Below are 18,582 nucleotides of genomic sequence, written 5' to 3'. Positions count from 1 at the left end.
TCCGCCAGCAAGGAAGTTTCCTTTGTCATCTCTGAGCACCGCACCTGCCGTGCCCCGGAGCAGATCATGGTCAAAAGAAGCGTCAACATTTAGTTTAACAAAACCCATAGGAGGTCGGCTCCATCCTTCTTTTCTACTAGTCGCACTAGGGGAGTGGGCATTCACATAGTTTGCAGTTATAACACGAATCCCCATCGAAATCTGATTCACTTCTTGAGATTTCCCTTCATGAACCAACATGCGTATCTCCCACCATAAATACCAGGCGATTATCGTGATTAATTCACTTGTATTTTGGCAACCTAATATAGATAGTTCTTGGTGTGGCATAAGAAGTAAAAATTCAAGAACCGCCTCACCCGCACGATCAATAACACAAGCTTTCTTAATTACCTCGTACATCCCAGCTTTTCCCAAACCTCTTTTGCCTTCTGACACAGAAACAAGATGTGCTTTGTATCTTCTTGCCCATTCGAGCAAGATGGGCAAAGTGGCGAAACTTTTATATGTCTATTGGCAAGTGTAACACGACACAGTAGAGTTCCATGCAACGTTCGCCAAATAAATATCTTTACCTTCGCCGGACACGATAATTTCCAAATCTTATCCCAAATAGGATTGACATTGGTACGACCCATACCATTAGTATATTGCAATTTCCTCCAGTGTTGTTGGTTCCATTCCTCCAAATAAGCTGATCGAACAGTGAATACACCATTTTTTGTATAGCTCCAGGTGATGAAATCCGACATATTCTGCATAGGGAGGGGAATCGCGAGGACCCTTTGCACATCAATTGGCCACAAAGTTTGTCTCACCAAATCTTCATCCCAGAAATTCGTGATTGGATCAATAAGATCAGCCACCTTTGACAGAAGTTGTCCACTTCTAGGAGTAATAATTTTTCTATTCGCACAATTCAGAATCCACGCATCTCTCCAAATATCGATGTTTTGTCCATTTCTAACTCGCCAGATATAACCATTTCTCAAAGAGTTCACTCCCGCCATAAAGATTTGCCAAGTAAAGGAGGATCCCTTCTTTAAACTTGCGTTCATCAAATCTCCCTCAGGGAAATATTTAGCTCTCAAGATGGTTGCACATAAATATTCTGGATTCTCGAGAAGACGCCACGCTTGTTTAGCTAATAGCGCCAGGTTGAAACATTGTATATCTCAGAAGCCCATACCTCCTTGATCTTTTGGAACACACATTTTCCACCATGCCATCCAATGCATCCTCTTCTTATTGCCCTCGTCACCCCACCAAAACTGCAACATTGCGTTAATAATTCCTTTGCAAAATACAACAGATTTGAGCAGAATTTCCTTCCCTCCAGAAGATAACAATTTTTCCTTCCATCCACTAATTTTCATAATGATTCGATCGGTCAGGAACTGGAAACAATCACTTTTATCCATGCCCACATTTGTCGGCAAACCCAGGTATTTGTCATTGAGGGCTTCAGTCATAATATTTCAAATTGTACATATTTGTGCCTTGTCTTCCACTTTAGTATTGGGACTAAAGAATATACTAGATTTTTCAACACTAACCATTTGCCCTGAGGCGGCACAATACAAATCCAAAAGCGATTTCAGCGCCTCCGCACTCCTTGGATTGGCTCGCATAAGGATCAAAGAGTCATCAGCAAAAAGGAGATTGGAAATTGATGGGGCATCTCTGCAAACCTTTATACCGGATATGTTTCCATTCTCCTCCGCATTAGCTAAAAGGGCATTCAAACCCTCTGTACATAATAAGAATAAGTAGGGAGAAAGGGGATCTCCCTGCCTCAATCTTCTAGTTGGTTTAAAGCTCTCCGTCTCATCATCATTAATACGGACCCGGTACTCCACAGAGGATACACATTCCATAATTAAATTCACCCAACTCTCTTTAAAACCCAATTTTAGCATAATTTCCTTTAAGAAACACCACTCCACTCGGTCGTATGATTTGTGCATATCTAATTTGATGGCACACAAACCCTCTTCACCCGCCCTTTTCTTTTTAATTGTATGGAAACATTCATATGCCACCAAGATATTGTCTGTAATCAATCTTCCGGGCACAAAGGAACTCTGAGTTGGGCTAATAATATCTGATAGGATTATCTTTAGACGAGCAACAACCATTTTTGAAATAACCTTATACACCACATTGCACAAGCTATTTGTCTAAATTGGGTTACCTTTTCAGGAGAGTTAATCTTTGGGATCATTACAATTGCAGTATCATTCCATCCAGTTGGTATAGAACAGGTATTTACCGCTTGGAGAACCTCTTCGGTCAGGTCATCTCCCAACATAGACCAACATCTTTTGTAAAAAAATAGCGTGGAGACCGTCAGGACCTGGCGCTTTTAAATCACTAATATCAAAAAGGGCCTTTCTAACCTCCTCGGCCGTATAGGGGGCGAGAAGAGCATCATTCATTTCATCGGTCACTTTCCATTGAACAAGAGATAGAACCTCCGAGTTAGGATGGGAAACTTCTGATGTGAAAAGGTTTGAGAAATACCCCATAATGTGATTCTTCATCTCTGTACCATGCACCCAAACACCATTATCATCAAGCAATTTTTTAATCTGATTTCTTTTCTTTCTAGCCGTTGCCGCATTATGAAAAAAGGAGGTGTTACGGTCCCCATGCAAAAGCTAGTTTGCGCGACCACGTTGTAGCCAGTAAATCTCCTCTTGTTCTGACAGATTTTCAATGAGGACAAGAATCTCCTTTTGTCGTGCTTGAGACTCCGCACACATGGGTCCCCTCCGCAGCCTTTCTAGTTCTTTTTTTAGTTTGTTAATTCTTTTTTTCGGTCCCTTCAGAATATCGCGGTCCCAAATATGCAGATCTGCCTGCACCGCTCGTGTACGCTCAGCGAGAGATGGCCCAATGCCCATCATCTTTGCTTTATCCCATGCTGTACGTACAATTTCTACAACTGTCTCTTCTTTGAGCCATCGAGCTTCAAATTGTTTTGCTCGACCCCTTGGGCGATTGAACATATTCACATCAAAGTAATCTGTATCTAGTATGAGGGGTCGATGATCAGAGTGTACGTGTTCTTCATTTATGATCGCAGCCCGAGGAAATTTATTCGCCCAGTCCACATTGCAAACTGCACGGTCAAGTATCTCCCTAATTTCGCCTCTCCTCCAGGTGAAGAGATCGCCAATACATCCCATATCATCTAGACCGCACTCTTGCAAACAATTGCGAAAATCTATCATCATAGCGTTAGGTCTGGCATTACCGCCCTCCTTTTCAGAAGATAGTAAAATTTCATTAAAATCACCCAAGACTACCCAGGGGTGTTTGCCCTTACAATGTAAGTTTCGAATATCATCCCAAGACAAACTACGCTCACTCCAGCTCGGACGACCATACAACCCCGTAAATCACCATTGTACAATATCCTCATTCATAAATAAAATATCAATGAAATTATCCGAGACACAATTCAAAACAACTTTATTTATCTTATAGTAAAACAAAACAAGGCCACCGGCCCGACCATCGCTCTCCACTACAAACATGGAATCAAAATTTAAAACATGACGCAGCTAATCGGCTTTACATTTATTCAAGTGAGACTCTGAAAGAAAAATCACATCTGCCTTAGTACGTCCTTGGAGCTCCAAGAGCTCTCGAACTGCCGTGGGGGGAGCATACCATGGCAGTTCCATCCTAGGATTTTCATTTGGCCCGGCGGACCTCCTCCTCGGAGGCCGCCGAGCGCATGCGGCAACTAGGTTAAACACACATGACAACTGCAGTTGCGTGTACGTGGCAACCAGGGTGAACACACATGGCAACTATGTTTTGACCACATGTGGCAAGTAGTTGATCACAGACGGCAACTATGGTTTAATTGCACGCGGCAACTACCATAAATTAGACATGTCAACTATAATTAACCAAAACAGAAAGAGTTGACATGCTTTTACAACTATATTTGTCATCCTGAATGACAACTAAAGCATCATCCCGCGGATACCTAACTTAGCTGCGCCAGAACGTGTGGGTATTTTGCTTCGTGCCGAGTGGCAGAGCTTCAAGCAAATGGTTGGGCAGGCCATGCAGGCTAATCTATAGAGATTACCCCTTTGATTGCCGTTCCACAAACCAAAACTAAATGTATAATGAAGAAATACTGCTACGCTGGGCGGGCCGGAGCACGTGTTTGCCCCCCACGTAGCTCCGTCCCTGTTCACGCCACACGCACGGGATGGGATGAGTAGTATTTGTTGGGCGTGTGGCACGAAGTAGTTGCGCCCACACGCGCATGTGGGCTGTCTCCTGCTCACTCCACGCATGGTGTGTGGGCGGATGTCTAGTATGCCACACATGTGGGCATTATCACGACCCTGAGATTTTTTTAGTGAAAAATATAAAAAAAATTAGTAAAGGAAAAGAAACTTTCCTTTTTCTTTTTTGAGGGAGGAAAAGAGAGTTTTCTTGTGTTGATGTTTGGGCCTGCTACTTCTTCTTTCTTAACCAGAGAGAAGCCCAACAGGCCTACCCTGGCGGCTCCTACCAGCACACCAGACCCAGGCCCAGGCTGTGACACTCTTCCCTGCCGCCGTCAGTCCGCTCACCCGTGACCGTCGCTGCCACCAATCCCCCAGACCCCGCTGCCGGGCGACCTCACCTCCGTCCCCGCCCCGATTTCCTTGTCGACCCACCACCGACCACTACGACGGCTTGAAGCTTCAGCCTCAACCAGCGACCCTCGCCAGTGCCGACGCCAACACCTCCTCCGGCCCCATCCCCGCCTGGGACCTCATCAACAGGCCACCCTCTTCGACCTCATCCTCTGGTAATCAATCATTCCCTTCCAGAAGATAAAGATTAAAATCAGAGGATATGCCTGTACCTGAAAATGTACCAATATATCTCTACTATTAAAGGGGATCGAACATCATGGTGGTTCGACCTCCCCTCGGTTCGACCAACTTGTTCGATCCCCCCGCATTCACCTCGTTCGATAACCCAACCCTCCACCCCTGCTCGTACGTGCAAAAAGGATCTCCTCCCACGATCCCACCCATCCCCGCACGAAAGAAAAAAAAATAGAACAACCCACGTACGCACGTCCCACCGCCCACTCCCCTTCGCCAAATCCATCTCCCTTGATCCCCATCCATTCCTTCCCATCTGTCTCGATCCCACCGCCCCCACACCCCGGAGGAGAGGCAGCGACCGACGGGATACGACGTCGATGCTGGTGGCGTGAGGACGGCCCAAGCACCACCACGACGGCAGCTCGCCGCTACGGTGGTATGTACTGGCGTCCCATCTCCAACTCCAAGATATGGGTAAGCGCCCGTGATTCCCACCCCTCCCCTCCCCTAAATTCCGAATCCCCCTCCTGTCTCGATCCCGCCCACGTTTTGATCCAGAGGCTATTGCAGCACTGGCTTCTTGGCGATGGAGGATCGGCATCCTGCACCACGAGAGCAGATTGGGTGTTGCTATGCCCGATTCCATTGCTGGATTGCTTGTGCTCTCCACGGCCACTGGAGTGGGTAGCGGGTGAGTTGGAGTTCGATTTTGTTATAGGGAGAGGTATTTAATCTGTGGGCTAGGATCTGCATTGGGATCTTGAGAATTAAGTGTCACCAAGCGGTGTGTAGTTGTCAATCAATTCCGTGATTTGAAGTTTGCCCTTAATTAGAATCCTGAAACTCAAGAACGTGGGTTTATGTATTTTATCAGCCTAACCCTAAATGAAATAAATCAGTTACTTTGCACAACCAAGTCGATATTGTGTTTAATTAGTAATTAGTGAAAAAATACTGCATACGTAATTAAGAAGTTACATGAGCAGGTTCCATTGTCCAGCTGACATGTATGCCTGTGCAGATCTTTGGTGTCTGCGCCATATGCTGCTGGATGGCACAAGAGGTGTTCAAGTGAGTGAATGACATGTACGCCGTGGCGGCACAACCCTGTTTCAGGGAGAAAAGGACTGAGGCCCTATAGGTAACAACACATCATTCAGCCACGCGAAACAAACTTGTTAAGTACCTCATTGTTATACCGCACACACTTTTTGTAATACTTAGCCATAACTATAAACAGCTGCGGGATAAATTGTTCTTGTACAAACAGGGGGTGGCTTTTTTATACAGTTTGGAGAAGACCCTTCTGTTAAAGAAGGTTATGATGGTATAGAGCACTCCGGAAACATACCAGCCGCCAACATGATTTGATTGTCCAGTATATTTGATGCTGCAAAATCTGAAAGCTGCAAATGTAATGTTGAACATCTCATTTCAAAGTATTATGTAATGATGTTTTTTTCTCTTTTAACTTTATATTCTTTATCTCTTAATAAATGCCACGGTTATTAATTTAACTTTGGGATAAGAATACGATTTTCTGTCTCATTTCGCACATAGAAGCTTGAGCCTTTTCCCATTTGTGTTCTCATCCATTTTTATCTTGCATAAATTTAGGATCGTTGTTTTTCCCTTGCTAAGCTATTTTGTACAATTTCATGCTTTAACCAGTAACCACTAATTCTTCTCATGCAGATACGTGGTGAAATAAATTATATTCCATGGCCATTGAATTCGATAATTATACAGGTTTCATCTTTTGACTCAAACATGTAGGGGTTCAAGAATGTTTTTTTTCTAGATTAATTAGTACATATATTTTTTGAAAGCATTAGGTTTTTTGACTGTTAGAAAGTAGATATGAAGGAATATTTGTGGGTAGTTCAATGCGTTCCGATTGTAAGACTAAACTATATACCATCTACATATCTTTATTTAAACAAATAAATGCATTCGGATTGTATGATCCTGTAACAAAAGGAGAACTATTTGGATGCAGTTTTGGTTGAGTTGATTCTTAATAGTATCATCTTAATATGTCACCCATGCATACATGAGGTTTTTCCCGTTGCAACGCACGGGCACTCACCTAGTATGAGCTAATTGCAGCACGGGTACACGATGGAGCTCATTGCATCAATCAGTACTAGCTCAGCACCTCAAGCTTTGCATGCTAAATTTCTGTGGGTGGGGGACGATTCCACCGGCGCGTCGTTGTCGCCTGGATGACGTTCCCGCCGATTCCATGGCGGTCGTCGTGTCTAAGAGCACGGGCACTCACCTAGTATGAGCACTGGCAAAGGGCTCATGCGCATAGTGCTCAATCAAAGTGAAGCGATGAAGACGGTGCTCGGACGGCCGTGCGTCTTGGAGCCATCCACTGAGTTTGATCAGGTCGAAGCACAAGGCCACAAGCGCTACATCACCCCTCTGGACGCACAATCGTTTTCTACGCGCCTTTTCTCCAACCGTGAGGTATGAGATTGTCTACGACTGCAAAAACTGAATTTGCCAGTCCTTCGTCGTTTCTAAACTCCTAGTGCGCACCAGATTTGGTTCGGCCCGAACGGGGACTGGCTGGCCTATCTGCAAGAGAATGGAGGCATCCAATTGCACAACGTATACACAGGAGATACGGTCCAGGCGCCACCTTTTGAAGCCATAGGCCTTGTCAACGCGGGGACACATGTCATACGGAATTTCAACTACGATCTCACAATGGCTACATTGAAGAAGATAGCCATTGCCCATCCACCCGCCAGGTGGGACGGCTTCAATTGCTATTTTCTCATTGCCGTATTTGACAACATGATTGCCATCACCGGCTCTGAGGCTAGCTCCAACGCAAAATCCTGGTATATGCTGGCCCTACCACATCTTTCTTCTCGTTGCTACCAAGATGCTGTCAACCATGCCGGGTGGATCTTCGCGTTTACAGACGATGGAACTTGTTCCATGTGGGATCCTCGCGCAGGCGGTAAGCAAATCCGATCCCTCCGTACTCTTCTTCAATATTTACCGTCGCTAAGGCGGTCCTTGTTCGAGCACGCAGGTTCCATGCAGCCTCCTCGCGAAATTCAATCACCACATCTCAACCAGGACATACCCTACCAGAATTAATGGAACAGTTGGATCGTCGAGTGGCACCTCGTCCCCGATTGCAGAAGCTTAAGCAACATGCTTCTCGTGCAAACTGCTGTACAAGTGTCTGGAGGAGCGCTTATCGTCCCTTACCTGGGTCGGAAACTGTGTGCGTACACGACGTCGAGCTGCGTGGTGTACAAGATGGATGGATGGGCTAGGGACCTTTGCGGGGCAGAATGGGAGCCGATCAGCGACGTAGGTGAGTACTCCATCTTCGTAGGGAATAGCTACCCCCGCATGATACATATATGATCCGCCGTCCATGGAGAGGACAACTTGCCGTTCCTTAAGAATAGTTGCGTCTTTGTCGCCCGGCGCATGGCGCACTTCATGGAGAGGACAACCGATCTCTGTCGCTTTTCCATGGACGGTTCTGCCATGTTGGGCTCTGAAATGCCAAGCTGCACTTTCGGATGCGATACGAACGCGCTTTGGATCGTGTCGTCACTGTGCAACTTCGATGACCGGAATGAACCCATGGACAACATGGACGCGGACGTGCTTTAATTCGCTGTAGGCTACCCAGTGTAATAAGGATTATGTGTGCTTCTACTAAATTAAATAATTGCGTACCAATATATCAATATGTATTTGAACTTATGGTTTATTTGATTAGTTTTAGGGGCCATTGTATGTATCACACACTTTCATCCGACTATACTAGCAATTTAGCCGATAATTCATCCTGGAGCCCGGGCTCATCTGCACCTGATAAGCAAAAAATTCAAAAAAAATACTAGAAAAATTCAAAAAAAAAACAAAAAAATTCGGGTGGTAGATAAGTTGATGCGTGAGGTCCGCTCCAAAATTCAACCCATTTGGACATCTGAGTAGGCCTCGGCAAAAAAGACAAATCGGGTCAAAACAGTTTGTGAACAGTAAACTTTTTCACAGATCCTGATTTTGTCTTTTTTGCACAGACTTGCTCAAATGTCCAAACGAGTTGCATTTTGCAGCGAACCTCACGCCCCTAATTATCTACCACCCGAATTTTTTTTGGAATTTTTTGAATTTTTCTAGTATTTTTTTTTATTTTTTTCGTGAGCACGGGTGCAGATGAGCCCGGGTGCAGATTCGCCGCACTCCAATTTAGCACATTTCCTACACTAAGAAAATAAAGCCGTCGGCGGCGCGGCTGTTGCAGACGATCGGCAAGTCCCGGATGAACTTTAATGTTGACGAGCGCCGACATTCCTGCCGCCGATGGCTTTATTTTCTTATTTTAGGAAATGTGCTAAATTGCTAGTACTACATTAGCATGGTCGGATGAAAATGTGTGATACATACCAAGGCCCCTAAAACTAATCAAATAAACCATAAGCTCAAATAGATATTGATATATTGGTACACAATTCTTTAATTTAGTACAAGCACACATAGTCCTTATTACATTGGGTAGCCTACATGGAATTAAAGCACGCCCGTATCCACGTTGTCCATGGGTTCGTTCCAGTCATCGAAGTTGCACAGTGACGGCACGATCCAGACAGCGGCAGTATCACATCCGAAAGTGCAGCTTGGCATTTCAGAGCCCAGCATGGCAGAACCGTCCATGGAAAAGCGACAGAGATCGGTTGTCCTCTCCATGAAGTGCGCCATGCGCCCGGCGATAAAGACGCAACTATGCTTAAGGAACGGCAAGTTGTACTCTCCATGGACGGCGAGTCGTATATGTATCATGCGGAGTAGCTATTCCCTACGAAGATGGAGTACTCACCTACGTCGCTGATCGGCTCCCATTCTGCCCGGCGGAGGTCCCTAGCCCATCCATCCATCTTGTACACCACGCAGCTCGACGTCGTGTACGTACACAGTTTCCGACCCAGGTAAGGGACGACAGGCGCTCCTCAAGACACTTGCACAGCAGTTTGCACGAGAAGCATGTTGCTTAAGCTTCTGCAATCGGGGACGAGGTGCCACTCGACGATCCAACTGTTCTATTAATTCGGGTAGGGTATGTCCTGGTTGAGATGTGGTGATTGAATTTCGAGCGGAGGTTGCATGGAACCTGCGTGTTCAAACAAGGACCGCCTTAGCGACGGTAAACATTGAAGAAGAGTACGGAGGGATTTGCTTACCGCTTGCACGAGGATCCCACATGAAACAAGTTCCATCGTCCTTAACCGCGGAGATCCGCCTGGCATGGTTGACGCATCTTGCTTGCGACGAGGAGGAAGATGTGGTGGGGCTAGCATATACCAGGATTTTGCGTTGGAGCTAGCCTCGGAGCCGGTGATGGCAATCATGTTGTCAAAGACGGCAATGAGAAAGTAGCCATTGAAGCCGTCCCATCTGGCGGGTGGATGCGCAATGGCTATCTTCTTCAATGTAGCCATTGTGAGATCTTAGTTGAAATTCTGTATGGCATGTGCCCCCGCGTTGACAAGGCCTATGGCTTCAAGAGGTGGCGCCTGTACTGTATCTCCTGTGTACACGTTGTGCAACTGGATGCCCCCGTTTTCTTGCAGATAGGCCAGCCAGTCCCCGTTCGCGCCGACCCAAATCTGGTGCGCCCTAGGAGTTTAGAAACGATGAAGGACCGGCAAATTCAGTTTCGCAATCGTAGGCAATCTCATACCTGACGGCTGGAGAAAAGGCGCGTAGGAAGCGGTTCTGCGTCCAGAGGGGTGATGTAGCACTTGTGGCCTCGTGCTTCGCCCTGATCAAACTCAGTGCATGGCGCCAAGACGCACGGTCGTCCGAGCACCGTCTTCATTGCTTCACTTCGATCGAGCACTACGCGCATGAGCCCTTTGCCAGCTGAGGACATCGGCGCCAGTGCTCTTAGACACGACGACCACCATGGAATCGGCGGGGACGTCATCCAGGCGACAACGACGCGCCGGTGGGATCTTCCTGCCACATGTGCATCTCGTCCTGCTTATGAACCCTCTTAACATCCCCAACTCCGGGCGCCATTTCTACCTCGCCGTTGACCGCCTCCAGTTCAAGATGGTGCGTGTCCAACATCCCTGTTACCATGCATTTTTGGGTTCCTCCCAGCTGATACCTGTGTCCAGTTAAGCATCCACAGATTGTGCGCATTGAACAAGATTTTTATTCTTGTGAACCTGTGGTTGTTTTTGGTGTGCAGAGGACACTACTGGAGCTCCTAGGTGTTGTCTCTGACCGCCTTGGCCCGGTGCCCATTGCCATATGTGTTTCATCCCGGGATGAGCTAGATGCTGTCTGTGCTGCTGTTGCCAACCTCCCCTTCGTGTCCTTATCACCGCTGGTATGCTCAAGTTGGTTGGGTGCCAACTTCCATGTTCAGTTCTCTGATATACTTTGCGGTTGCATCATTGACTATTGTGGGATAGCTAAGTGTATGATATACACAATTTGCAGTATTAATCGCTTAATTCTTCAAGGGAAAACATTGATAATATTGACACCTTCGTCTAGGAATTATGATTGTGCAATTGCAGATATTTTTATATTTATCCAACGAGCCCAGGCTTTCTTGCTTTTCCGTTACCCCTGCTATAGTAATATGAACATTGTTTCAGGTTCTCTTGATTGTTCATGATCCTTGCTGTAAAGTACTTTTGCTACTCCCTCCGTCCCACAATATAAGATCGTTTTCAAAGCTATGGTACCTTGAAAAACGATCTTATATTGTAGACGGAGGGAGTAGTTAATAATATCAATCTGTGGATTTGTGTACACAGTACAGCGATCAAGATGAAGCTGAGCGTGCATCTGTTCTTGAGAAATCCCGTCGGGCAGCAATACAGCGAAATCAAATTGAAGATACTTCTATTGATGAAAGTCCCAAGCCTGAAAGTGTGGTCTTGAAGCAAAATATTACAGTTGTAACAGATGCTTGCTTGCCTTCGGCGGCGATGGGAGAGGCTCCCCTTATGTCTCGTGTGCTGATAAACTATGAATTGCCTACAAAGAAGGTGAGCAGTCCTGATTTTTCATGATACTTTACCTTCAGGACTTCTGTGGCCCAAATACCCTTAGCTGTTTATGGTAAATTTTACCTTTCAGTGCTATCATGCTTTCATGCTGTTTCGTTGTGCACCATTGGTTCTAATCTGTAGATCATTTTGTCTTACCTGATGTTTGTGTCTGAATTTTTCAGGAGGCTTACTTAAGACATGTATCAGCATGCTTGGCAACAGGTAACTTAAAAAAATATCAATTAGTCCGCCTTTTGGAAGTGCTGATGTAGTTGATGTACTATGATTGTGCAGATGGAATCGTGATTAATATGGTGGTTGGTGGTGAGGTGGCTCTTCTAAAGTCTCTGGAAGAAACCAGTGGATTTTTCATTGCAGAGATGCCAATACATGTAAATAAACTCTTCTTAACACTTGAAATCTGTTTTGCTAGTAATACAGTGAGCTCTTGTGGCCTAAACTGATTTTTTTTTTGCAATGCAGCTTTCCGAGATATTATGAGAGTTTCAATCCGCTTCAGAAATTACTGTTACATGTCAGGACTAACTACTCCAGTTTCTATTGGTGCTACTTTGACTTGTGGGATTACTCTTTGCTTGCTTCATATGTGGATTAGTCTTAAAATTAGGTTTCAGAATAATGGGATTGATGTTTATTACTTCTATTTACTGAGAAATGGACCCTTCTCTTTTACTTAAAAGTCCTTATCTGTCTATATACTTCTATTTCGTACATCGTTTCTATGTGCTTGTCAATTATTTATGGAATGAAGGTTTTCAGACTAGTACTACAATCAAACCTATTCGTAAGCAGTGGAAAATTACTTGCACTAACATCTGTTGGTATTGCCGTGAAATGCTGCAGCTATGTTAGAATTGGTGTGGCTTTGTTATATTATCCTTTCGAAAAATACATGCTATTGTCTGTTACTCCCCCCGTAAAGAAATATAAGAGCATTTAGATCACTACTTTAGTGATCTAAACGCTCTTATATTATGGAGGGAGTACAATTGAAAACACTAGATGTTGAGAGGGATCTACTCGTACAATTCACCATTATCCTTCATAATTTATTACTCCCTCATTTCATTTTTATAAGTCATTTCAGACAACTGAAAATAGGCTGCTTTGCATGCTGTCTGAAATGTCTTCGAGGACTTATAAAAGTGAACAGAGGGAGTAATATATTTCACATAGTATTCTTCTGGTGTTGTATTTTTCAATATATTCCTGTAAAAGATGAATAGAGTGGGCCCATGCATCCATCTTTTATGTTTGTTCATTTGGCATACATCATTTTGCATTCTCTGGAGGTGTATACTGTTGGTTGAAATGTTATAACTAAAATCGATGATGTTTACTCTGCTTCCACCAATTTTTTTTACGCAATAATACATGGAAGTTGGATAGGGAACACTTCATATTTTCCTTCAAGCTGTCAAATAACGGAATATGGCATTGTTCATTTCAACGTGGTGCCCGGTGGTTGCTCTTCCCTCTACTGCAATTCAACCAGAACCTGCTGGTGCCACTTATATTACTCCCGGAGTCCTCATTTTGTTTCCCGCTGTAGTGTACTGATGACTAAATGGCAGGCTGGAATTCTTTGGTTTTGTTTGATGATGTTGCGCAAACGATATGCTACTTCGTGCTAGATTTTTTTTCCGCGAGGAGCCATTCAATACAAATCAACACTCGGTCCACACTTGACCCTCGAATCAACTAAGTCACATACTATCTGCCGCAACACCTTTTCCGCCAGGCATTCAAGCATGTCAGTCCCAGGACATGCTTGACTTGCTTGTCAGTTCCAGGATCCTCTGATTTCATAGGCATCTTCCATAGTTTAGAAAAACAATCAGCAGCAACAAGTAGAGAGGATGGCATGAAACTTGTGCGCAGGATCGCCTATCTTGGTCGAACATTTATCAAATTGGCAAAGTCCATAGCTCAAAACCAAGTGTTGTACTATCAGATCGAAATGGACATTAAAAGTTGATACGCTCTGAAAAAACATGGATGCAAAGGGAAAACACAAAGTGCCCAAGAACCATATGCATTAGTTTATCCCATCTACAAGACTGCAATGCGATAAGTTAGCTTAGCCTGATGAAATGAAACACAGGGTAACCTCAGGACGAACAAATTACGACCATGTAAAAGTATACTTGAATTATAGTGTCTGTGACTACAATTAACAGCAAGAAGATCTAACCAGTTGAGAGAAATTGGATGGACCAATATTTTCAACAGATTGACATTAGTCACAAATTTGTCACTGATTAACTCATGCGAAACTTTGTCTGAACAAAGCAAGTTCACAGGTGCCAGCATGTCATGCAACAGACTTTTGTATGAGGAGCAATATGCAGGATTCTATTATGCGAGAGATAACATTCAGGGTTATGATGTGAATGCAATCAAGGATGCATCATGGAAAACGTGTTTGTGAAGTTGCCTTCTCATGGTCCTCGAGTAAATATTTTGCCACACCATCTTTTTTTTGAAAAATAATCTCAAGATTCATCATTGGAACTAAGGTATGCTCTTTCTCAACATTTCCTAAGACAAAAGAAATGAATGCCGACTTTGGCTTTGGATAAACATCGTAATACAACACAGTTTGATATTTATTACTTACCATAAGAAACAAGATTTGATTTGTCGTTTCCGTACCAAAGACATTATCTGTCGAAGAAGCTGATACCATCTATTGTCTCAACAAGTGTAGAAACAATCAAGTTATATGTCAAATGGTGGTTGTGGGAAACTGTGAACCACACCTGATTGTGTTGTTTGGCCAGCACTGATATCTCTATGGCGACGGTGCGTAGGCGAGATTTTCTGTTGTCTTTGCCCCCCTGGAGTTAGGTGGTCGTGGTTGCCAATGCCCGCCGTCATCGTTTTCTGTCTCCATGGCCTCCTCTCGGCAAGTTAACCCTCAACTAGGAACCACTAGACAATCAGAACTAAGCAAGCCATCCTCAAACTCCTGGAAGCTTGGTGACATCACATACACAAAGAACATACACCAGAAATTATCTACATACGAGAGCCAACCTGTGATTGGATGGTTAGGGGGGCAATTGTACCCCTAGCGCACCAGGGATCAAACTCCAGGTTTGGCACTTTGCTTCTCACAAAGGCAGAATATTTTCTCAGTGGGAGATGCCTGTGGTGACTTCGTCAACGCAATACCCATCGGCTCAACCTTTTAGATATGCTCATAGGGGTATGGTGTGCGTATGTGCACTCATTACGGGATGAGTGTTTTGAGAATTCGACAACGGAAGAGAAGGAAGCCAGAAAGAAATGGCACCATTATCAACCCAAACCTAAGCAGGCTTGGGTTCTCCTGTGCATAGTTTAAGGGTATTTTATGGGTTCTGATAAATTCTCTTCTCCTCAATGTCCGTTCTATATTTGGTTTTCATATCCAACACTATTTATATTTTGCTATGTTTTTGCCCATACTACAAATGTCCCCCAGTCTTGTTCTCCTCCCATGTCGCCCTCCAACCTCTATTGTCGTCCCCACAAGCCACATATCCATATCCAACACCATGCTCCCCTATGAATTCCAAGTAGTTTTAGTACTACTTATGATATGATCAAATAGTTTTAATTTGCCAAGTTGAACCTCAAATCGTAACTAATCTCAGAATGCATGTATTGTCGAGATGACATGGTCTAATCTCTAATGAGATGCTATACAAAGCAAAACCACCACATAAATTGTTGCAAAGTTGATGTTTGGAAGTCCCGCAAGAAAGATTGCGAGTTCGTTGCTAAGACCAAGCTAGTCACATCAAGCCTTAAAACATCCAAATCTGGATATATAGCATGGGCATAAACTGTAGTATGAGTACAGAGACCTATTAACTGCCGAAAATGGTGAGTCGTAGTTTCTGCTAGTCCGCTCTCTTAATCACTAGCACTTTATATATAATGGTTACTATTCATTTTGTTTCAAATAAATCTGCTCAAACTTTCATAGCCCCAAACCTATAATGTGATCATCCTCATCCCTCCCTCTCGAGCTAGTCTAGTTCCGGGAAGTGAAACGTTATTTTTTCTACTTTCTCAAATACCGCTTAGCTTCATTTGTGAAGAGCTAGAAGTACTGAGTTGTCATAGTTTTATAATGCATATAGAATATGCTCATATGGCACAGGAGAGATCATAGTGAGTTGCCCCTGCGTCGAGCCACATGATTATCTGAAGATGGTCCACATGGCCTGGTTTTATATGCTTACAGCTATATCAATGCCACTGGCAACTTCTGAGAAGAGGGGATATGAAGCCAACCCACTTGTTGGAATCTCATACAATGTAGATATTTCAAATAATCAGGCATTCATATTTATAGATAGTAAAAGAGACAAAAAAAGCATATAAGCAAATTATAATATATTTAAGTGGCAAGTTATTTTCAGATGGAGGTATTTTTGTTTATACTCAATTTAGATTGAGAGGTAATTCTCTTTAAAATAATGGCCTAACTAAACTTGAAAATTAACAAACTTTCTATAACAAAATATAGGTCTCGCGTCATAGATATATATTTCTGTTGAGAGATGTTTCAGTTATACTTTGAGACTGAACAATGTGAATATGCATTATGTCATTAAAATACAATTAAAATGTTAACATTATATGATAATCATATTGTATTAATCAAAAACTAGTTTTAAATTTAATGACAATCGTATACAAAGAACTAAAAATGTTTAGTATAAATGGTTAACAAATATTTATTTCGCTCGTATAAGATGTATGGTTGTATGGATAGTTACCGACCCAAATACATGTTTGTTCATACTATAAAGAAAAAGTTGGCTTTTGGTTTATAGCTATCACTATAGTTTCTATATTAAAGAAAGTCAAAAAATAGTTTCCATAAATTAAGAACCGAATAAAATTGGTATTAAGAGACAAATAACAAGAACAAGTGCACATAACCCACGATTGACAAACTCTCCAACTTGGACAAAGACGTCTCTCGAATCGTGGAGGTTATATATGAGTGTAACTAGAGTTTAAGTAACTGACTCATCCAAATAGTTATGATGTTCAAGTACGCCGTTAAATCGTTCTCGCTGAGATTTTTTTTGTCGATTTATGCATTTTTATGGTGCCGAGTCTGCTCATTTGACATGCGGTGTTGCAGTTTGCAAATTGGATTAAATGAATTTACATCTAACTATTTTGTCTAAAATTTTCCCCGTGTTGAACCCAAAATGTATGCACAAGTATGATTATTTTTAATTGTTCTGTATATGATATACAATGAATTGATGAATTGCATTAGTTTTTTGAATCTGTGATTCGTCGAGGCAAATTGTTTGGTAGCAAATACAATGTGCAGATAGATATGAAGTGAAAAATTGTCAGATAACTCACTTGTATCATATAGACTTTTGTGTCATGATAACAAACGTCATTGCCTCTGTTTCTCTACCTCTACCATCTCAATCTTTTTTCACCTGTAAAATTGTAGTTTTTGGGTAGAGCCAATCGAATATTAATAAAGCTTACAAAAAATAGTTAGACATTATCATGTTAACGTTGGTATTCATCGCTGAAGGATTTGATGTGTGCGGTGTTCTACAATATTCTTGCTACCGTCTGCAGCTGCTCTTTTCATGTTTTCTACAATATCAGGAGCGTAAAGGTTGTTTGTGACAGGAGAAATTATTAATTCGGTGTTTCATTTACTGACCTGAAGGAAAGAATAGGAGCATATGAAAGGTATGCTATCTATGAATCAATAGATCTTGATTAAAAAGAAAGCATGCCACCCACCTATTTGGTATCACTAACAATATTCTAATTCTTTTCTATAGGATGGGATAGAATAACATAGTAGAGACGCACGTGTTCATATATATGCGTATATACTCACCCATATGAATGCACACATGCACACCCTATCAATATGAGCACCTCCGAGAGACCGAGTCGCCATATTATCTTGAGATTTACGAAATCACCATAGGCGCCTTGTAGTCGACGGGAATGTCTTCTCCCATTGAACGCGCATCGCCAAAAATTCTGAATAAATTCAGAAAAATATGACCACCAGGACATAAACCCTGGTGGGCTGGGGATACCATTGTCGTCCTAACTATCCAACCACAGGTTAGTTCGCGATTGGATAGAATATAGTTTCTATTAAGCACAAGTTGAAACCTGTACACAAGTTAAAGGATTAGATAGCTTAGAGCATCTACAACCTGATAAATATAATTCGGCTCCTCAAATGCATGTGGATGTGTCCGGGTGTGTCCGCGGGCAGTGACCGGGTATCCCTCATTTTTCCTTCGCTCATCTAACTACCTTATATTTGATACCTCATATCTATGCAAAGCATGAAAAATAAAATCTACATACTACATAGATAACCTATAAGCTAGGCTACACTACTCATCGTCGGAGATGTCAATGACCTCTGCGCTGGCAGTGCCGGATGGCCCTGCCTTTGGGCGGATGGACGCCGGCCTCACCTCGGGCTCCTCGTCAGACTCTATCTCAGTGAGCTCCGCGCCCCGCTAATGGAGGACGTGGCAGTCTTCCTCCACCTCCGCATCCGACTGGATGGAGTCGAGGATGGCATGCTCCTCTGCCGCCTCTACTGCTTGGGCCACGTCTAACTCAGCTAGCGCCTTAGTCATGACGAA

At 43.3% G+C, this 18,582-nt stretch overlaps 1 protein-coding gene and 1 long non-coding RNA gene across 2 annotated transcripts; both read left to right on the top strand.

Moving 5' to 3' along the window:
* The first annotated feature begins 5,093 nt into the window (after window positions 1–5,093).
* LOC119328480 lies at window positions 5,094–7,027 on the top strand. Its single transcript, XR_005158977.1, has 5 exons — window positions 5,094–5,324; window positions 5,421–5,541; window positions 5,872–5,991; window positions 6,121–6,264; window positions 6,546–7,027. It is a non-coding gene; the product is annotated as an uncharacterized LOC119328480 (long non-coding RNA).
* Window positions 7,028–10,839: 3,812 nt separating this feature from the next.
* On the top strand, window positions 10,840–12,600 carry LOC119334289. The gene is made up of 6 exons (XM_037606883.1): window positions 10,840–10,949; window positions 11,089–11,229; window positions 11,666–11,899; window positions 12,085–12,124; window positions 12,197–12,294; window positions 12,386–12,600. The coding sequence occupies exons 1-6, from the start codon at window positions 10,878–10,880 to the stop codon at window positions 12,401–12,403; spliced, it is 603 nt and encodes a 200-aa protein (XP_037462780.1). The 5' UTR covers window positions 10,840–10,877; the 3' UTR covers window positions 12,404–12,600.
* Window positions 12,601–18,582: the final 5,982 nt, after the last annotated feature.

The sequence above is a fragment of the Triticum dicoccoides genome, chromosome 7A (genome assembly GCF_002162155.2).
Source record: "Triticum dicoccoides isolate Atlit2015 ecotype Zavitan chromosome 7A, WEW_v2.0, whole genome shotgun sequence".
NCBI lineage: Eukaryota > Viridiplantae > Streptophyta > Magnoliopsida > Poales > Poaceae > Triticum > Triticum dicoccoides.
This window is presented reverse-complemented; position numbering and strand designations above follow the sequence as displayed.